Below are 22699 nucleotides of genomic sequence, written 5' to 3' on the forward strand. Positions count from 1 at the left end.
TGTAGGGAGCTTTCCCCTTAAAATAATGTGAGTTTGGCTCCATCAGTAATGAACATGTGTGCAGCTTGCATCTTAGTTCAGAGGTGAACGTGTGTTTCTGACCGTGAATGTCATGTATTGTTTTTTCCAGTCATTATGGGAAACTGTGAAAGCAATTCTGTTCTCATTTCCTTTTTCTCTTAAGTTACAGTAGCATTAGTTTAATGTACTATGTTAAAAGGTCAGTTAGTGAAGCACTCATTGTATATGATAACAGGTGTTGCCTGAAAAGGGCTGTGCTGCATTGCAGTACACCAAATTCTTTGATTAGATCTCTCATTTCTTTTTGGTATCCAGAACTTAAATGTTAAATTTAAATTAACTTATGCTGGTGTCAGCCCTTTATACTTGGGTTTTAGTGAGCTACAGAGTTGGCCTGTCATCAAAGAAATAATTTGGTCATTTTACTTGATTGCTTTTTTTTTGGGGGGGGGGAAATCTGTACATGTTGAAAGTTTCCAGACTTTCTCTTGAGATGAAAATAAACTAATAATTAAAACTTATTCTATAAAATTTTTACATGGGTTTTAAACTGAGAAAAGCTCTATTAGATTAATATGTTTGCTTGGTATTGATTTCAACTGTGAGGAAAATACTGGAAAAGCTGTTTGTCTTTGGCTATTATTTATTTCTTTAAGGCTCTAAATCTGCTAGAACCATAAAGGCATGGGCATAAATAAATTTGTGCATATTTAATCTCATTGAGTTCATTGGGCTGAATTTTTCACAATGTAACCATATACATATAAATTTGTAGCATTAGAGCTTTAGTTTTTAAATACTTCAGTTTTTAAAATACTGTCTTTGATACAGGGCAGTTGTAGGCGTTTTCAGTTTTTCCTTCATCCTTATTCCTTGACTTGTTTGCCAGTTCACTGTATATTCAATGTGTGTCTGTAAGCGTGTAGATGTTTGATTACATCTGCTAATTATACAGGCTTTTCTTCATGAGTTGAATAATTACATTTTATGCCAACAATTTGGTTTTGTTTATACAACAGCTTTTAGTGGTTTAATTTTCAGTGCAGTTTTAATTGCCTCCAAATTTAATATGGATTAAGCCAGTTCAATTGGTTTGAAGATAAAACATTTTACTGACCTGTTTTTGCAAAAAAAAAAAATAGTGGTATTGTACTTTATAGGAGTTACAGGAAGAATTGCTTTTGGCCATATTATTTAGATGTGTACATTGTGCTTAGCAAGCAGTTGTAGTGTGATCTGTACCTACCTCTAGAAGGGCAGTGTTTAGATTACACAGTGCCATTTGCATTCACAGGAGCTTGCCTGTTGTATAAATTTCACTTTAGGTACGCCTGATGAGTTTTTGTAAGCTTAACTGGTACTAAGAGCAAAAGTCCATCATGTGCCATTCTGTTGTGCAAGTTCATAATGGCTTTGTGTATGTGTTTGGAAATTCATTGTGAGCAAGATTTCATGTTGAGTTGGAAGAGATTGCCAAATAAACTCTAAAATTTTCAGCAGTTACAGTCAAATGTTGCTTTTCAAAGTGTAATATGATGCATATGACCGAGCTTATTATTTTTTTTCAAAGCAAATTGAGTCAAATAAGCTCAAATGAGTTTTAAAATGTAGTCAAGACTCTTCACGCTGGTCCATTTCCTCCTATTTTTACAGTATTTGGTGATCTTGTAGACGTTATTCTCTCATTCACTTCTACTAGCAATGTTATTTCTGTTGTTTTATCCATACATTTACAGGCTACATTGATTTTTCTCCATTCCTATTTTATGTCCCTTGACCTTTTTTTTTTTTTTTTGGTCTTAATTTCTTGAAAAATTGACTGAGAAAAGCAGGATTTTTTTCGAAACACATAGTAATTTGAAACATAGCACATATCCTGTGGACTTATTGCCTATACATTCTTTCACCAACATCTGTCAGGGTGTCATCTTTGTTACTACTTCTTAATTTTGGATAAATAAAGAAAGAAGTATTTTAAAAAAACCAGAGGTTCAGATATTGTAGTAAATAATGTGTTAAAGTCAAATTGAAAGAGGCTTAATATGATGCATTTGTTTTCAGGTTTGCTCTTCCATGTGGGTGTGTTCTAGTGTAGGTGTTATGTACATAAGATTCAAAGTAATAAAGCCATTTTGATAGCATCCTCAAAGTCTTCACAATGTATAATTTTCTTATATTTTGTTTTACCCTAAATCCATAGTTGGCATGTGGAATTATTATTTTTATTGCTGATAAATTATTATGCTTTATTTGCAGTAATCTCTGAATGCTTTTCTTCAGAAATTTCAAACAGTATTTTCTGAAGAAAGTTTTCTATATCTTCATGAAAACATAGAGCAAAATGTAGATCTTAAATGCAGATGCATGGCTGTGCTTTCCAAGAATTAAAAATGAAATGCAGTGCTCTCAGTTGTGGCATGGCTTTCTGCAATAGAAACAACATGTGGAGGATGGTGGACCCTCTTTAACAGAATTTTAACATTATCTTCATAGTGGTGGAATGTACTATGGCATGTCTGATAATGTTCATCTTTTCCTTTCCTCCTATATGGCATTCATTTCATTTTGGCTCACAGGAATGCACTAAACCTCAGGTATTGTAACTTACTGTGTATGGTCCACTAACAATTTACTTGTGGGTTTGCAGTGTGGTATCATAATACTGATGCTACGTTATGACTAAAATTGCCTCATAGCCTTTGCTTTGTTAGTTCAGCAATCTCACTATCATATAAAAATACAAATGTAAACACGAAATTTACTGACAGCACGATGTCTCTTGCCCAGCTTGATCGACCCTTCCTTGCTTTGATGTCCTGTGATTTGTAGGAAATGAGAAGTATAAGCAAAGGGTATATATAAAATATTTAGTGTTTGACAGACATTTTACTTAAGTATCTCTTTCATGACACAGAGGACTTAAAAAATTGGCTCCCATAACACTTTAGTATGTCAGTAGAGGGAAATGGAGTGTGACAAGATGAGCACTAAAGAAGCAACAAAAAGGATTTGTCATGGTTTTTCTTGCTTGTCTTCCATTCTGATGTGTACTGACTCAGTAAGAAGAGACTGGATTTTGTAGACTCCTAGCAAAGTATGCAAAAATGGCTATTATTTGAAAGACGGCCTTGCCAAGCTAGGGAGAAGAATGTGCCTGAATAAATCAAGCATCTTGGAATGGTACCAAACCAAACAAAATATAGAAGCTTTTCCTTATATCAGACCTCAAATACACTCAAAGTAATATGAAGATCTGAGTGGCATCTTTTAAACTTAACTGGCATTTGCAGTTGCATTTGTCAATGCCAAAGTGAATAAATAGTGAGCATCCATTAAACGCAATGTTTGATAAGAATGTGTCTTGTCAAACTGTTAAATGTCCCCACTGTTATGCTTGAGAAATCTCTTGTGATAGAGCTGAAAGCAAATTAAAACTACTTTTTAGCTTAAAAATTCTCCCTTTCCTCAAACATTGCTTTGGTCAATTCTTCTGCTATTTTATTAGGAAATGTGTTTAATTTAAAATGTCCTCCTGTGTCACATTGTCAAATTCCTTTATCTAAAACACTTAAGAGAGTTCAAATTTCAATATGTTTCCAGTATCATAGACGAGTGATTTCTAGGCTGAAATTTGCTCTTTCTTCAATATGTATATTACCATCGGTGCTCCCCAGTTTTTCAGTGGCACGATCTGAAGTAACCTATGGTTAGTGAAATACTGTGTTTAGGAGTGATATTGTACTACTTAGATTATGATAGGCATTTGAAATACTTCATAGTGTTTTAATAACTTACTGTAATGTTTGAAGGATCATTTGAAGTGAAATCTGATGTTGAATATCATATTTAGGCATGTTACTTTTGGAACAAGCATTGCTGATTTCTAGGGTAAGGAAAAAGAAACTTCATAGTATATGGAAATAAAAATGTGTTTTATCAGCCTGATAAAATTGCATCCTTTTTACCACCTTTTGTAGTTTGGTAAAATTTATCAGTTCTTTTTCAGGAAAGAAAAAAATACTGGCGAGTTTGAGTTGCTCTCACTTGAATCTAGAAAATTTTTCGTTGTGCTTCTTAAGTGTGAGAAATTGTCTTTAACTAGATTAGTATTAACACCTCCTTACTTAATAGTAGAAACTGGGTTTTAACTTCTGAGTGTGGATTTTATTTCTGTGTGTATCTTTACTTCAGGCTACTTCATTTTTTCATACAAAGCCCTTGTTTAAAGCAACTTGACTGAATCGAGTGTGGACCCATTCTCCTGAAGACCTACAAGGCTTTTTTTCTGCCTTTAGACTGTTTGTTGTTTGTTTTGTTTTGATTTTAAAACTTTAAAATTAAATAGTCATCTGAGGAGTGAATTTAAAAAAGGGCAGATTTCCTTGTAATATCTTACTGCCAGTAAACTTTGTGGCTGCTTCAGTACATCTGTGAAAAATTAGTCATGCTCGGTCTGAGCATTGCTAAGCTGGTTATTCTGTATATAATGCATGACATATTCAGTGTAAATTAATACAAGTTCATAAAGGAAAAATAACTTTGTCCAAAATAAGATGCTGTTCTTCAGTGGTATAGAGTAGTAATTTGTAACTCCCTGGTTTGTGATAGTCTATGTCTGTCTAAACTTCGTATGTAAACTGTGATGTGGGCTTTAGTCTGTACTGTAGCCTTTACTTTGCTAAAGGCAAAGTATCAAAGCTTTACTGGTGTATAGTTAAAGATACGCAGGTAGGCCTGCAAGTATAATGCTGAAGCACCTGCAGAGAGCACTGAACAGTAGGATTATGTGTGGTGTTTTACTCTGTGATAATCTGTCTAGATTTGAATTAGTTAACAGGCTTATGAAATTTGCTGCTAGTGCATTCTCAGCCAGGCTTGCTAAAGCCAGCTGCTGAAATCCCTGCAAAAGGGATCTCTGCCTTTAGTAGCCTTTCTTATCCCATTCAGCTTGAGATTCACGTGAGGTGACAATCCGTTTATCTGGTGTCGGAAAGAAAAGAGTGGTAGGCATGGAGCCATCAATAACCCTGGCTTCCACTCCAGTTACAAGGATGTAACAATTTTATCCTCATGCACTGTTTTGAGACAGCTGTCGTGAGATGTGTTTAGGGCAGACAAGTCTTCCTTCTGGATTTTATTTGAAGGAGTTGACTGAAAATGTAAATGAGAAGAGGTCTGGAAATGAAACCATGTCTAATGTTACTGAGTCAAGTCTTGTCTGCAGCCATGACTCCCTGAAGAAAGAAGTGTAAGGGTTTTCCTAGCTTTTTTTTTTGATGTGTGTTATTTTAAAAAAATATTAGAGCCTGCTCATTTAGTAGCAAATTGCAGAAAACTTCCTGCCCCTATCTTCTTTTAAAATTAATAGTGCAAAGCATTGACAAAGTAACCTTTTTTACTGATACCATTTGGATTCATATTGTCTGCCAAGAGTCTAAAGTTCCTGGGTTGAAAATTTATGTTCAGATTGTTCTATGAAACAAATTTGCCTTTTCCTTTGTCTGCAAAATTACATTACAAAGCTACTGTGTATCATGTCACATTTAGGAAGGATTTAAAAACTCATGAATTTTAAGTTTTTCTGCCTGAATTTGATGCAAAACTGTGTTTGTTTCCCTTTCTTCACTGTGTTTGGCTGCTGAAGTCATGTGGAAGTTTCCAAAATGACAAGCAGTGTTTTTTGGTGGTTAACATAGTAGAGAATTCAAAAAAGCTGATTCAATTTTACCCCTTGTTTACAGATGTCCAGTATAATTTGGGATGAGGCTTAATGTTAAAAAATAGCCTAATACCATTGCTTCTCTGCATGGTTTTTTATGTTGCATGTTGTAAAATACATACTGCTGGATGTCTTTCCATGGTCCACACTACATATGATCATGAAATACCTTATTCGTGCTTGCTTCTCAAGAATATGGTCTTTACAGTAGTTTGATATAGTGTTTTCTTTTTAGGGCATTATAAATTGATAATAAGTTCAATAGTACATTGATGCCAATGTAATAGTGTACTTAGTCATATTTATTACATGTAGAATTTCAGTTGTTTTAGTTTGAATCAGTAGGAACAGTTGTCAGATACCCAGTCACAAGAAATCAGTTTAAAGGAACGCTGTCAGTCTTTTAAGCCTGTAAATAGCTGCAGCTTTTAATGTTCCTGATGATTTTTGGGATCATCTAGAACTTTCATTCCAATACAAGATCACTTAATAAAACAAAAAGCAAAGAACAGACTCAGTCATGAGTATCCACATTAACAAGAAGAACTTTCTTTTAGTAAAAAAAATCAAACCACATCTAAGAAAATTATTTGATAGGGCAGCGAACAAGGAGGTGTGGACGCATTGAAAGCTTGACTTTGTAAAAAGGTATAAAGGATATGGAAAGGTTGGAGGGAAAAACAATTTTCTAAGCATCCTTGACCTTGGAAGTATTACATTTACCAAGTCTGTTTACTAAGGCAAAAAATGCACAGAGAAACAAACTACTGAGGTCAGGTACGCTTGGTCGTCAGAAATGTTTGGAGCACAGGATGTTTGAAGGTTTTGGCTTTAGAGGCTCATATGAGTTATGGCAGCTGAATCAATTTAAATAGATTCAATTTTTGAACTTGCTGGTAACTGAGTTTCCTCAAGATAGAGGAAGAATGTGAAGAGCAAGGAGGAAGGAAGTTGAGTAGATTCTGCTGTGTGCCTTATGCAAAATCAAAGCAAAAAGGTTACCTGACTTAAATAAAAATCAAATTGAACTCATTCTGTTCTTTGTTATAAAACAAATTAATTTAAGTAATGTCAAGAGAAAAATGGCAATTCAAAACATAATTGTATGCATACCTAAATTTGCAGTGTACTGCTGATGGGAAGTAGCATGGTATGCAAAGGTGTTTTAAACATGTTAGCATCATTAATGTGTGCTTGTTTGCTCAAACAAATTTGTCTCTATTAATAACAAAATAGTATAAAATAATTTATTTAATATTTCTAATGTTTATCGTGAAAATAAAATATACTGTATTGATTGTTCCATTAATGAAAGAAAGGGCCTAGTTCTTAACATTACCAAGTGCAAGTGTCCTTTTACCAGACGGATATTTGTTTAGTTGCTTTTCATCTACAAAATTCAGTGTGCAATTTCAAAAACACACAAATTATTCTGCGATGGTGATAATCTACTCCTGATTTGGAGTGAAGTCAATGTGTACATCATACTAGGAAGTAATGCAAAATTACTGTATTTGTAGTATTTGAACACATCTAGTACCATTAATTCCTGAAGTGTGTGACTGTGTTATATATGTAGGTGTATTTTGAAGTGAGACACTACAAAAATTGTGGGGTAATTTTATCTGAAATGTGAAATGTCTCAGATGATTTGGATGGTTCCCATTAACCATTTTTTTGTATGGAAGTTGAATGTTTCTTTATGAGAACATCCACTGGTAATGCTGTAAGGACAATAAGTAATTCCCATCCCTGTGTTCTGTGTCTTATGGCAAAGCACAACCTTTTTAGCTGCACAGCTTCCTTCCTTCATCCATGCTCTAAGGGACTATTATTGTTTCAAATTATATGTTGTGTATTCTTGTTAATATATGAGCAATGCTATAGTTTTATTTTGTGTAGCACCTGAAGCAAAACAAAATTGTTAGTTCATCATCCTTCTAGTAATGACTACTGGCAAGCTAATGCAAAATTAATGACATGCAGTGTGTTATTTACTCAACTTGCAGCTTCTGTCAGAGTTGTCTATTTTTATATATTACATCATCCTTGCTGCAGAACTCTTAGATCCATTGGGATTTACTGTTCTTCCATTCCCTTTGGAAGGGTTCACATTGATGTCATAACTGGATTTGTAATTGTGATTAGATTTGAAAACTCAGAGAAACATTGAAGCTATGCAGTATTTTCTGCAACTGAACTGTCAGTAATATTTCTTTCTTTTTTTTAGACACATTAATGACACTAGGTCCTATTTACAGCTTGTAAAGTTGCCAGTACTTTATGACCACATACGTGAAATTTTGGTTAATAATAGCATAGGTTTTCCAGAGTAGCATGCTTTTATTGCTGTTACTGACTTTATATTATATAAAAGGTTGTTTGTCTGAGATGTAGATTATAAAACTAAATATGAGGTTTGTTGTCAAAGCAGAAAGTTGTTCATGCAGCACAAAAATTGATTTTTCATAGCTTTTCTAAACTGATCAGTGCATAATGTAACTAAATACAAATGTTGATTTTTCCACCACTTAAACTTGATTAGAGCTGAGGAAAATTATAAAAACTAACGTATATGTGTGTTCTTAAATATTTTTAAAAGGAATATTCTCCTTAGGATAAGGTTGTTCAGGTAGGAACAATGTCTGCATATAAAGTACATATGGGGAAATGGGATCTACCTATGCATTATATTTGTAGAATACCAAATACAGATCCTTTCAAGTCTGGTATTTGTATACAGACAGACATCATGAGTGATAGTCCTAATGTGGATATTTACCCACTAAAGGATGGAAAGAAGCTGTCAAGCAATTTCTTTTCCTGAGCATCTGAGCCACTGCTATGTGAGCTGAGCTTTACATAGTGACTTCAAGATAAAATTATTAGTATTAGGTGTCAGTCTTTCCAGAAAAGGTTCTGTTTCTGAGTACTTTTAATAATGCCTTGTATTTGACTTGACTAATTTCAGATTATCAGTTTGCTGAGTGACTTTCAAAGCTCTAAAAAGCTAAAAAATTTAGTAGTTAAAATATCCTGAGCAACTAACAAAGTATGTGCAGAATTGAAACATGGGAAAAATAAAATGTCCAAGTTTCAAGAAGGCCAATGGCATCCTGACTTGTATCAGAAATAGTGTTGCCAGCAGGATCAGGGCAGTGATCATTCCCCTGTACTGGGCACTGGTGAGGCCACACCTCAAATTCTGTGTTCTGTTTTGGGTCTCTCGCTACAAAGAGGACATTGAGGTGCTGGAGCACATCCAGTGCGTGATGTGTAAACCCTTTTTTACTGAATTGAGTAGATGTGTGTATTACAGTGCCCTGGCTACATCCTGCTGAGTGTAAATGCTATTATCCATGCTTGCATCTTTTGTTAGGTGACAGTTCAGTTCAGGAGAGCTAACAAGTCCTAAGTAAAGCAGAGTACACACAAGGTTTTGTGTGTAAGTTCTTTACCTCTCCTTCACCTTTTTTTGTTTGTTTGTTTTTGTTGTTGTTGGGGATTTTTTTGTTGGTTTTTTTTTGTTTTGTTTGATGAAAAAAAACTTCTCTTGTTTTATGTTAAGTGTAGCTAAAGTGTTAGTATTCTGTTGTGTGAGTAATGGTGTCGTGGTTTGAGACCCCCAAAAATCCAGTTTCTGAGTCCAAGCGCCCCCCTCCCACAACTCACTCCAGTGTGAGGGGGTTTTCCAGACACAACACAAGACTCAGTATGGGGGAAAGGGAATTATATTACAATTATTACACAAAAAAATATTATAATACATTTATATACATAATCCTAACTATCTCTCCTATGATAAAGCAATATTTACATTGGATCAAATCTCCTCTCCCTCCAATAAAAGTCCAGAAGGGAAGAAGGAAAGATCCTTTCCACTTTCAGGGCAGCAGTGTCTCTCCTCTCCAATGCAGAAGTCGTAGCTGGAGTTGTAGCTGGATCTCTCTCTCCATTACACACAAAGGGGTCTCCTCTCACCCCTCTCAGCCTTTCGACTCCAAGTGAAGGTCTCTCTCCCCCGTGGACTGCGATAACCGGGACAAGGGTTCACTTCACCACGTCATATCATGAAGTGCAGGATTCTTTGTGACAGTCCCTTCCGCAGGGGATTTAAGCTCCCCCTGAGTCAGAACGTTTAGGGCAGCTTTCAGTTCTGTCTTTGCCCTAAGTGTTCTATCAGAGCTCCTCTGCTCTGTCTCGAAACTGCCAGCCTGGCAGCAGCGGGAGCGCGGAACAAGGCCACTTCCCCCGCATTCCGTCCGGACGTCCTGGTCCAGCTTCTAGGATGTCTTGAGCTTCTCAGCTCCTCTCTCTGGTGCTGCTGCATTGCAAGACTCCCCTCAAGTAGGAGTCCACCCCCTCCTCCTAGGAGGGGTCTCAAAGGGGTTTTGATTCTTACACCAAAACTGTCTCTGTTGAGCTTTCTTTCTCTCTCTCTCTCCATCAGACATCTCTGTGTCTCTCTGCTTAGCTGCATACCATCTTTGCTGCTTGTTTCTTATCTTCTTGGCCTTCTGTTCACTGCTGCTCCGCCGCTGCTTTCAGTATCTCTGGCTGTCCACTCACAGCAAGGAAACTTCCCCCAGCTCTTAGTTACAGAGCTCGGTCCAGTTTTACACTGTTTCCAAGTTTCTGCAACCCCAGTCAGGGGGCTGGGGGGCTGTGGCCCCCAGCGGGGCTCCTGGCCCCTCTCTCTCTCTCTCCTCGTGGCTTCAGAACATGGCTACTTCTCCTCCAACTACATCATCATCCTTCTTTTCTGGTCTAGTGTGATATGTTTAAATTTTGCAGGGGCGCTGATTGGGTCAACATCAAGACACCACCCCCTCGGGGGTTACCATTTTTTTAACTCCAGGGGGAAAACCATTTTTTTTCCCCACCACAAATGAGTATTGGGAGCTGGGCTTTGGGTTTGAGTGGTTAGTCTTAATTCTGAATTTTCAGACAGTAAAGTTTTGACATGTATCTGAAACAACTGGCAGGTGTTACATGTATTGTTGATGTGGCTGACATAAAAACTACCCATTTGTGCTCTCACTCTGTTTTGAATTATTTTATGTGTGTGTGCATATGCTAAAATGTAAAATATTTTGCTTTTCCTTCCTTTCACTTCTAAATTACATTCTCTGTATTACTCTTGACCACTGTAATTTGATGAATGTAAAGGCCTGCAGCTAACTAATTTTAAAGTCTTCAAATGATCTGTGGTGCACAAAAGGCCATCTTAAAGGTAAGCATTCTGACACCAATCTTGGAATATAAAATAGTGTAGAACCAAATTGTCAGGGAGAGTCAATCTGGTAGCTGCACTTCTACCTATTTTTATTTAGCACTTCTGTATCTAGGTAACTGATCTTGTAATTGCAAGGAAAAAGTGTAAAACATTTGCAAAATGGGATGTCCATCAGGTGGTGGTAGTTGGCTTCCTGATTGATTTGGGAAGAGGAGAGAGAAAGGCATTTCTTAGAATTTTATGTTAGGTTCTCTTTATTTTAAGGATATAATATCATGATTTGACTTTTTTCCTATATAAAAGCAAATTGGCTCATTTTGCTTGATAATTATTTTTAAAATAAAGGGCAACTGAAATTGCATGGGGTTTGTTACTTATAAAAATGAAAAGTCTGGATAAATTATTTCTGTACAGTTGCCAGAGGCCCTACACAAAGCTTTCAGGATACGTTAGTGTATTGTGCATTACACAAGAGAGGATATGCAGGGGCACGAGAAGAGAGTTCTCCCAAAAGAAAATGATCTTTCGCTGGTAAACTGTCTTCAGTGTTGATTTTAATTGGAAACCCCTGGAGTAGGCTCTTTGGAGAGTCTCCTTGCATGCGACTGTGACTGGAGACAAAAGCACAAGTTATTTCCTTCCAACAGATAATTGAAGTGAATGAAAATTTTCTGTAACAACTACCAGCCCTTTCGAAATTAAACTTCCTCATAACACGAGAGATAAATAATAAGTTGCTCTAGGAGATGTCCAAGTAAACATTAAAGCAGATGGCAGAAAGGACTTAACAACAGATAAGGTATAAAAAAGACACATAATTTCCACCATTATGTGGGGCACTGAAAAACCTATGGTGGTTTTCTGCTGGTCCCCTCTATGTCTGCACCTTGAACACAATGATGAGAATTTCAGATTCTCCCTTAAAGCTTCTAAGTGAGTTCAAGGATAACTCTTAGAAACCATATCATGTTAGCTTAGAACAGAAATATTGCCCCTCCACTACCACTGAAGTCACCCAATGAATAAACAACAAAACCCAACAGAAGACCAGCTAGCATTTATAGAAGATTGAAAAAGATGTTTGTTTTTAATTCATTAATATTTCACATTGAAACATTAAATAATTATTCCCCTGCCTGGGCTGGTCTCAGATATGTTCAGTTCTGTGCCAGAACTATCATCCTTGTGATTCAAACATGTCAGCATATTTCAGGAACAGTGGTTTCAATGGTGGTACTAATGACCATAACAACATAGAATTTGTATGGTTGATTAACCTCAGAAAAGTCCCTGAGTTTTATTCTTACATTTTAACAGTGCAGTAGTAGGACACACATGAAAGAGGTATACGTTTATCCAGCTTCCATGAAGTTTTCCTACACTATTACACAGCAAAAAATGCGAAATCTTAGGGTTGCCTCACATGAGGGAAGAACTTGTGTCCCTGGATTCCTGCTGTGAAATTGGTATGGGCACAATGATATGTGAGGTTTTTTGTGGGCAATTTTTCTGTTTGTTTTTCCTCCAAGATAGTTGGCTGATTTGTATCTCAGTAGTAAACCTTGTCCCCAGCAGGTATGGATGACAAAGTGTTGTTTGGATGTGATAAAGAGAACTTGCTTGTCCTGAATGCCTGATATCATGATTCTTGACCTTACAAATGTGTTTGCTTTTTTATTTTCTTGTGTTTTTTTCACAGTTTAAAAACAGAAAGCACTTCTGCATGTTCTCCAATTTAATTAACACACACATTAAATCTTGTCCTTACACCAAAGTGAGAAAATTTTGTGAGTGTTGGGAAAAACTTCCATCTATCCTCACAGAATGCATTTTTTCCACTGCTGAAGTACTGAAACTATTAAGACAATGAAACTAATCTGGGACCATTCTGCAAATTGAAGTCATTAATACCTCAAATTTCAATGTCTAATTTTTAACATTTAATAATGATAATTTATGGTTTTAAAGCCATGTTAATATGCATTAAAGTTTGTTTGTGTAAGTAAAAATGCTTTGCTTTGTGTAAAAACCACATCACATAAAATGACTTCACAAACGTACATATTATATATGATTTTGATCTAGCCTGTAAAATATGCTATGCAAGACCTTATAAGTGTTGCAGGAACACAAAAGATACAGTTATCTTTTTCTTTTTTCGTTTTTTCTTCCTAAAAACATTGTTAGATTTAAAGCATAAATAAATATGGAGTCCAGAGAAAAGTTTGTGCTCTGGTACTGTGGTGAGCCTTTGCTCAAGTCAGTTTCGTAAGCTAATTTAGATATTCTGGAAATGGGACATCTTGTCACATTTGGGATGAGTATCTATCAGTAATAGGTTTTCTTCATGTCTGTTTCAACATAATTGTCGTACATAAGAGAACTCACTGGCAACTATTTTAGATGAATGCTACAACTTGCTCCCATTTTAAGATGGATGGCATGCAAACAGTTTGCTGTACTGAAAACGGAGCTAAGCGCAGAAGGTGACAAATGAGTCTGCTGTCAAAGGGATGATTGGCAGTCTATGGCACATCCACCCAGCTGAGGCACCAGCCTGACTGCTCTGGGCTTGTCATTATTTTAAAGATCCGGATTATAGATTCATCTGCAGCAGCAGCAGCTCAACAGAAGGGCATTTGTTCAAATGATCTGTAACATTAGTAAATGTGTTACCAAAGCAGCACACACTACTGCATTGTAACTGTTGCTTTGGTGTTGCCTGTTGTGCAGTGAACATGGCTAGAATGATGTTAATGCCACAGCTTTATGAATAAAGAAAATAACTTGGTGAATACTATTACTTTATCTGGGTGTTTTGGCCAAAGTGGTGTTTTAGTACCTTGGAGAACATATTTAGTAATTTTCTTCTATTCAACAGTTTTATTTAAAGTTCTCAAAGTTCTTGAGAAAATACCGATAGGACAGGTGTTCCTAGACCATCCCATGTCTGCATTATGCTGATAAATATGAACTTGCTTGCATGAAATTGAGTCATGTGGCCAGAGATTTAAATTGTTGGCAGTAAATTTGTCTGAATACATTAGAATAAGACTTATATATTGTACGGGGCATTTAAATGTATCATGGAATTTTGAATGAATTATTATTCTGGGTTTTTAGTGGTTTCAGTTGGTGTTTCTAAATCTGATGGGAGCATGAGATTGCTAAATAACAATGTCTCATAAGGTTGATGGGAGGGAGAGAACATCAGCATTATAAAATTCAGAACATGCCCCTGGGAGCTTAACAGTTTTGTGTCCAATAGCCTTGAGCTTAAATTTAAGTTTTAAGCCTCCACTTCTTTCCAAGTGAGAAGGGTGGGGGAAAGAGAAGACAGTTCTGCCTTATTTTCCTAAAATTATGTACTCCATTCTTGTACTCTTTAATTTAGCTGTCTGTTAGTCCACCTACACAGCTGTGTAATATCTGTGTAATTGTCCCTTCACTGTAAGTGTTTTTTCTAGCTACTGGAGTCATGGACTGGCAGTAAATTTGGTGACCTTAGAGTGCACTGTTGGTGTTTGCCCAAGTTTTTTAACATGAAGGAAATGACACTTTGTGTTTAAGGGGAAGGGGAAAATGTGCTGATAATTACTGGTTTTGAGGTACTTCGGGAAAAGAATGGAGGATGGTGTCTGTGTATGTAATCTGTATTAAAAATTAAGTACTCCTGTAAATAGTTGTGAGTTAAGATGACTGCCTGAAACTGAAGAATTGAGGTAATCTGTTATTGCAGCATTTGTCATTAACCTAAAAAGGTTTAATACTCCAAGCATTGTTGACACTGCTTAGGAGAATAATATCCATTTGAGATTATGTCCCAGAATGTAAAATGTTTGAGAGCCATTACAGTCAGATGATACATGCTGTTGACATCTCTACCAATTTTTACCTTGAATTCAGAACTACTGTTTATGAATCCCAAAACCTATGGGTAGTCCAAGGATGTCCAAACATCTGTAGCTACCTTTGAAAGGTTTTTCAATGTTCTTGTCTTGAACTCCTAAAGAGATACTAGATTTCTTTATATAAATACAGTATTTTGAAAGCAGCAGGGATAGCTCAACTTGTGCAATTTTTCCACATCAGGTTTATTAACATCTCACTTTAATAGTGTAGAAGTGTTTGCAAAAATGTCTTGCTTTTTTTCAAACTTTTAAGTCTAAGCAAGGAGTTCTTACATGGGTTTTGAAAAACACGTGAACCCAAAGTTGCACATAGGTTTTTTATGAAGTATGGGATCCATCCTAAGGTGATGAGGGAGCTGGCGAAAGAGCTCACCAAGCCACTCTCCATCATTTACCAACAGTTCTGGCTCGCTGGGGAGGTCCCAGATGATTGGAAGTTGGTGAATGTCACGCCAATCCACAAAAAGGAGGACCTGGGAAACTACAGGCTTGTCAGCCTGACCTCAGTGCCTGGCAAGGTTATGAAGCAGATCATCCTAAGTGCAATCACACAACACCTGCAGGACGGACAAGGGATCAGAGCCAGTCAGCACGGGTTTAGGAAGGGCAGGTCCTGTCTGATCAACCTCATCTCCTTTTATGATCAGGTGACCCGCCTGGTGGATGAGGGGAAGGCTGCAGATGTGTCTATCTGGACTTCAGCAAAGCCTTTGACACCATCTCCCGCAGCATACTCCTGGAAAAGCTGGCAGCCCACGGCTTGGACAGGGGCACTCTCTGCTGAGTTAGGAACTGGCTGGAGGGCCGGGCCCAGAGCGTGGTGGTGAATGGAGCTGCATCCAGTTGGCGACTGGTCACTAGTGGTGTCCCCCAGAGATCAGTGTTGGGCCCAGTCCTGTTTAATATCTTTATTGATGATCTGGATGAGGGGATCGAGTGTACCATTAGCAAATTTGCAGATGACACCAAGTTGGGGGGGCGTGTTGATCTGCTGGAAGGCAGGAGGGCTCTTCAGAGGGACCTGGACAAGCTGGAGAGATGGTCTGATTCCAACGAGATGAGGTTCAACCAGGCCAAGTGCTGGGTCCTGCACTTTGGCCACAACAACCCCATGGGGACAGAGTGGCTGGAGAGCAGCCAGGCAGAAAGGGACCTGGGAGTTTGGATTAACAGCAGCTGAACATGAGCCAGCAGTGTGCCCAGGTGGCCAAGAGGGCTAATGGCATCCTGGCCTGGATCAGGAACAGTGTGGCCAGCAGAAGCAGGGAAGTGATTCTTCCCCTGTACTCAGCGCTGGTGAGGCCACACCTGGAGTACTGTGTCCAGTTCTGGTCCCCTCAGTTCAGGAAGGACATTGAGGTGCTGGAGCAGGTCCAGAGAAGAGCAACGAGGCTGCTGAAGGGACTGGAACACAAGTCCTATGAGGAGGGGCTGAGGGAGCTGGGGTTGTTTAGCCTGGAGAAGAGGAGGCTCAGGAGAGACCTCATCACTCTCTACAACTACCTAAAAGGAGGTCGTAGCCAGGTGGGGGTTGGTCTCTTCTCCCAGGCAACCAGCAGTAGGACAAGAGGGCACGTTCTTAAGCTCCGCCAGGGGAGGTTTAGGTTGGATATTAGGAAAAAACTTTTTACAGAGAGGTTAATCAGACATTGGAATGGGCTGCCCAGGGAGGTGTTGGATTCACTGTCCCTGGAGGTTTTTAAGCTGAGACTGGATGTGGCACTTAGTGCCATGGTCTAGTAACCACAGCAGTGTTGGATCAAGGGTTGAACTTGATGATCTCAGAGGTCTTTTCCAACTCAGTTGATTCTATGAGTGTGATTTATACTTGTTTGTGAAATTTTCCAGGATATATTGTTCTGGTGTTTTACACTGATTAAAATACCATTCATTCTTCCCTGTAACCTATAACAATTCACTGTACTTCTGCTTTAATTATTTTTTATGAAATTTAATTTGTATCTAATTATTTTGTGAACTGATAATGGACAGTACATATGATTACACTGCACCACTCTACCTGGAAATGGTGGTATTGAGGAGGAAGGAGTAGGGAAATGGAATTGACCATTAATTTATTGAAATTGTTTTGACTTACAAATTGTTTGTGAGTGGTGTTTTCTTCACCTAATTACATAAATGTCACTTTTCACATTTTGAATGTAAAGTAGCTTTTCTTCTATTTTGGAAACCACAAAGTTTTTGTCAGTCTTGATGCATGTGAACATCAATTAGACTTTGTTAAGTTGATAAAAATTTTTGCAATATGTACAAAGTACTGACTTAATTTACTAACAGATGAGTAAAGGTGTATAGTAATGACCAGCATAAGTAGTAAGAAAGTGTTTCATATGAAATGGATTCAGTCGTGTTTTCATGTTACTCTTGAAGGCTTATGTCACAGAAACCTGGACTAGATTCTGGTTGGAAATATCAACTGAGTGGGGTGCATGTTGATAGTTATGTGTGTGATGAAGTTCAGAAAGTGGTGTGCTGCCTTCCTGTGCTGGGAAGACATTTCACTTTTGGCAGAACTTAATTTTTTTTTCCTGACATGAGTATGAAGTACCACACTCAAATTCTGCTCATGGTGTTAACTGCAAGGCCACTGAATCAGACTCAAGAGGTTTTTAATTACTTTGTCAACAAGTAGTATTTTTTAATTTTGTACTAGAGAGGGTTTGCCATAGCTTCCTAGAATGCATAACTTCTGTTACTTCTGATCAACACTTTATCAGAAAATTGATTGTACTCACCAATAAACTGTTTTACAAGGCTTAAGCATAATTTAGCAATTTAAAATCATCTGTTAGTTGCAGTGGCACATTGCAAAGACTTTTTAAAATCCTAGACTAATTGTTGTAATTGAATAATTTAAAGAATAACCTATCTTTTAGAATATACTACAAGACCAAGGGTACAAGTGTCATAAAACTCTCATAAATGTGAACATATTCAATTTAAAATGTGTGCTGTGTATGAAACAATTTTCATAGAATAACTGTGCAAAAAAAAGATTAGAATATTTCAGGGTGTTTTCTGGCTTTACTAAAATTAATTTCCACTAATTTTTATAGCTTCATTTACTAGCAGTCATTGTCAGGAGTGAAAGAAATCAATGTATAATCAACTAAACTCATTATTAGTGGACATGTAATTTGATGGAAGGCAGCTGCAGATTTTATGACATAGTGTTCTGTAGTATCCATTTTTTTCCCCTGTGTATTTATACCTGCGTAACAACTGTTAAGTCTTTTTTCTTCTGTTGTCCTTGTTAAAAAAAGACAACAACAACTTTGAAGTTATTTTTAGGCCAGGTGGTCTCTGCTTTTAAAGAATGTGTTGTGAAGGTGTTATAGAGAACTTTACTAAAGATGAAGCCTGATGGAAGAGTACTATGTTCCTGGCTTGGTCAGTCCTCTGTCAAGTGGTACAAACTCATGACTCTCAAGAGGTACATTGTATAGTGCTAACTGTTTGTTTATTGCTTGAGCATGGTCCCTGATTGCGTTTCATTTTGGCTCCTCTGCAGTGTGATTTTGCTTGTATAATATGAGAAGTGGTGTAGTGTAAATGGGAGTGACTGGGGAAATTTCTAAGTTTAAGACATAGTTACAGTCTGAGTGGAGAATTATAAACGCCATATGTGTGTCAATCTCTTCCACAACCTGTATCCCCATGTGTTTTCAGTGGAAACTTTATATTCACTGTGCAAGGAGAAGCAGGCGCTGTATTCAGAAAGACATGAAATGGTGTGTTAAAAGGTTCTGGATATTTACCTCCCACAGCCCGTGAATGGATGTCTGTGGCCTGTGTAGCAGCGAAGCTGCTGAAAATCTGAGAGAGCTCATCAAGTGCACTGTTTATAAATACGTGATAACAATGTTTACACCTCTGCAGGAGCACTCTTTTGCAGGGGGTGGAAAGGAGGTGATGTCTCTGCTTTAGCATTGTTTTCTTGAAAAGTCGTGTTCAGTTCAGGATTTGGCGAGGTAAACGTGGGTCCTCATTCCCACCCTGACTTCAGTGATATTCTTAGGAGCCAGCAGCAAACGGATCCCTCCCCTCTGGGGATGCCTTGATCTTCTGAGGCTGATACCAGACACAGGCAGGAGCTTGCTGTTTTATCTGCATTGTCCATCTCTACCTTAATGAGTGAAACAGTTAAGTATCGGAGGGGGCGAGCCTCAAGGAATGTGTCTTCCATTTAACTCGGATATTTCGGTGGATAAAAGGAGAGGGAGGGAGAGGAGAGAGAGAGAGAGAGAGAAATGCACTTACATCACTCGAACTGCATTGAGTGTGTGCCTGTGTGCAGGTTAAGAGACAGACTTCAGTGTCTTTGCTTTCTGCAGGAAGCAGCAATGCCGTTTGTATCCTAAGAGGAATTTTTTATTTAGAAAAGGAAGCATTCTTTCTACCCAGGAAATGGCTTTCCTTGTGCGTTGCTATGCCAACTGCCTGCAGCCATGGTCTTCCAAAGTAAGCACAATAACGTAATTATATTGGCGTATTGCATTCAGACTCATGATTCTCTGGGTTTTTGTGTGTAATTGTGTTGTATTTTAGTTGCTGACTCTTTGGGTGGTAGAAGTGCTTGTCTTGATTGCGAGGAACAGGCATCATAAAATTAAATGTCCATCAATGTCATGCTGCTGAGATTAATTGTGCAAACTTGGTTAGCTGAGTGAACAGAGATCACTGGTCACTACTCTGTCAGCATCATTAGCAGTCAGGGGAGGAGGTCCCTATTCGTGTGCGCTGCCCTGATTTTGGGGGAGTGGAGGGTAGTGGTGGTGGGGAGGGGGGGAGGCTGCATGTGTGAGTGTGTGTGATTGCAAATGAAACAGGAGTATTAACAATGCTTGGCTGAGTGCTGGAGGCTGATTCCTGCACCCTGACTAATATAATACTGTATTAAGCCTTTTTGAGGGAGCCTCTGTGCAGTCAGCCATTTTAGCTTTTTTTCCTCCTTTTTTTTTTAGCTTCCCATTCCTCAGGCTCAGGGAATGATTTTCTTCCTCTGAATGGATGCTGGATATGTAGGGTTTCATCAGGCTCTATACATCCTGACATGCTTAGACTTTCAGTGTTACAAAAATGGAGACTAACGCTGTCATTCGGGTTGCTGCTCTGCACTACAAGTGCGAGGAGGGGTTTGAGCTTACCAGTGGTGACACTTTTAGCTCCAGCTTGGCTTCACCCCCTCCGCCTCTTTTTAATTTAATGCTGTAGAGGGTGACTTGCCATCCATAAGAAATTGGTTCATGATGTGTAAATTCAGTTCAGCTTATGTTTCTTCATTATGAAACCACTTGCAATCCCGGCTAACCATGGAGTTATGGGCCAGCAGGAGAAACACTCAGTAAGTATTGCAAATTCTGTTTGTTCTATCAATAACCTGTCACAGGCAAACTGCATGGAGATTGAAACTGCTTGTCGTCCTGTTCATGGGCTTTCTTGCTTGTGAATTTAACAGCGGGTTTGGAGGGAAAGCTGTACCTGTGGCATTAGGGTCGGTGGCTGTATTTAAAATTGTTTTTAGCTTAGAAACTCTGTAGGTTCTTTTTGAATGTTAAATGTACTGAAAAAATGCTGACATACTTTCATTGGGCAGGAAGCTGTGAGCATTCAGTTAAAATCCCTATGCATTTGTTAAAACTTAAAAGAAATATGTAAGCTGTATAACAAGTGATATAATTGTAGGTGTTGATAAGAATAGATTTATTCTGTCTAGTGTATGGTACTAGTGCACTGTTGCCTTGTAGCATGGCGTTTAACATCTGTGATACACTTATGCTGAAATTGCAGAAACTGTTAGTAAAACATGGAATGAACAAAAGGCATAAGTACTGATGCTTTCTAATTGATCCCATGAGTCAGCTACACCTTTGTCATGCTTTAATCCCATAGGCTGCCTGTGTTTATTGTTTGGGAAAAATGCATTCATAAGCAGAAGAGCAAACATTATTTAACAAGGCCTCAGGTGTCAGGAATTAGAAATTTAGGTTTTGCATGACAAAAAGGTTCTGTAAGTTTTATAAGAATCTATAGATTCTTATTGCTCAGTTAAAATGTTTAAATCTTCATGCTGGATTTTATATGGCGCACTATAATTTTAATCTTACAATTTGTTTCTTGAAAATATATTTTTATATATATATATGTTCTGTGCATACTCTGTGTTAGAATGTGCATGGGCATGTGTACAGTGTGTTCTGAATATACAGCTAAGAATTGGAAATATTGGGAAGAGGTGATAGCAGAAACTTTTTGAAGGAGGAACATTTTTTCCAAGAATTCAGTTCTAATGGTGTAGAAATACAGAAAGAAATCTAGCAATGTTTCAGAATGTGTCCAGTGGATTTTTCTTATGCAAGTGTCAAACATATCACAGTTTCTTGTTGTAGACTGTTTTGTTCCTTTCCCTTTTTAATTGCATTCTAAGTATAAGGGAGTTCATGTTACCAAACCATTTGGTGTTCATGAGATATTTAGAACTGAATCTAAAAAAAAGAAAAAAAAAATCTCCTTCTGAAACTCAAGTACCGAAAAAGGTGAAATAGAATAGTATATCTTGAATTTGCAAATAGGAATAAAATGAGAAAGCTACATGTGTATTGGTTTTTCCTGATCTTTCTACTCTCGAAAGAATGTTGATGAAAAGTTCTAGATTGACTAGGGTAACACAGCAAGTCTAAGTGATATGAAATAACTGCTTATATACAAAGGAAAAAATTAAACTAGCACAAGCTGTCATATTTTAGTTGTATTACTTTGAATTACTTAAATCACAGAGATGGACCAAAATGTAGGAGTAGTAAAATGGAAAAGGTCAAGGTATTGCTTTACAAAAAGTTATTTTACCTTAAGAAATGTCTCCATCTATGCAAGAGAAAGAAATCATGCTTTGACATAGGGCTGGCACGCAGTTGCAGATTTTGCAATAAGCAAAAAACATAGTTTAGAGATTATATAGAAGTTTAAACTGTTAGTACACAATGTAGCTCAACAAAAACCACCATTTTGGCAATGAAACTTTTCATGCTTGTTCATCAGGTAGATGTTATTTCCCTTGAAAGTGAAACTGAAATTGTTGGTAGAGAGGGAAGGGAAGCTTGGAGTTTCAAGGTATACAGACTTTGTCTTGCTTTGCCTAAATGGAAAACTTACTTGAATTCATTATTTCTGGTAACTAGTTATTTTCATGTTATTATGTTCCCAGAATCCTAAATATTTTATTGATATCTGACGCAATCTTTTTTCAAGGAAAGAGGCTTAATTACTTCTCTGACATCCCCACGGTTTGATTTGCTGGGACAATCTAAAACTGAATGCAAAAATCTCCTGTGCAAGGTTTCACAAAGTTCTGTGAATTAGTTTTAGTTAATGCTGTTATCTTAATTTCACACTATTTTAGTCAGGGAATGAGGTATAAGGTTTAAATCTACTGTTCTGCGAAAATGGTGTGCAAACTGACCATTATGTTAATCATGGTGAAAACGGAGAGAGGAAGAGTAAAAAAACTCTCTTGCATTTCCTATATTGTTTAATATAAAAAATAAAATCAGTGGCATCAATCAATTGTACTGGTCTTACATGCCTCATATTTCGTAAATTGAAAGAGTTTAAAGCAGTTTGAAGCTACAGATACCTGTCTGAAAGTGAAGTGGATCTGTGGGTGATGTTTCTTGATACACAACTGTTGTCATCTGTTTAACAGGGAGGAAAGGTATGCTCTGGGTGAAAGATGGCAGAGAAATGAAAGCTAGATTGTTGCAAAAATAGTTCTGCTTAGTTCTTTTATTTAAT

General features: G+C 37.5%; 1 protein-coding gene across 9 annotated transcripts in view; it reads left to right on the forward strand.

The window, feature by feature from the left end:
- The window catches only part of RAPGEF2 (Rap guanine nucleotide exchange factor 2), a 181132-nt gene that overhangs the window by 90973 nt on the left and 67460 nt on the right, over positions 1-22699 (forward strand). For 2 of the 9 annotated variants that reach the window (XM_064652357.1, XM_064652361.1), the window contains exons 1-2: positions 19244-19369; positions 19873-20252. The exons of 2 other annotated variants lie outside the window; for them this stretch is intronic. In XM_064652357.1, coding sequence (XP_064508427.1) covers positions 20193-20252 — 60 coding nt within the window. In that variant the 5' untranslated portion in view covers positions 19244-19369; positions 19873-20192. Of the gene's footprint in view, positions 1-2597; positions 2616-19023; positions 19051-19195; positions 19370-19730; positions 20253-22699 lie in introns of those variants that run through there. 5 more of the 9 variants (XM_064652356.1, XM_064652354.1, XM_064652360.1 and 2 more) reach the window with 4 other exon arrangements.

The sequence above is a fragment of the Pseudopipra pipra genome, chromosome 4, assembly GCF_036250125.1.
Source record: "Pseudopipra pipra isolate bDixPip1 chromosome 4, bDixPip1.hap1, whole genome shotgun sequence".
Lineage (NCBI taxonomy): Eukaryota > Metazoa > Chordata > Aves > Passeriformes > Pipridae > Pseudopipra > Pseudopipra pipra.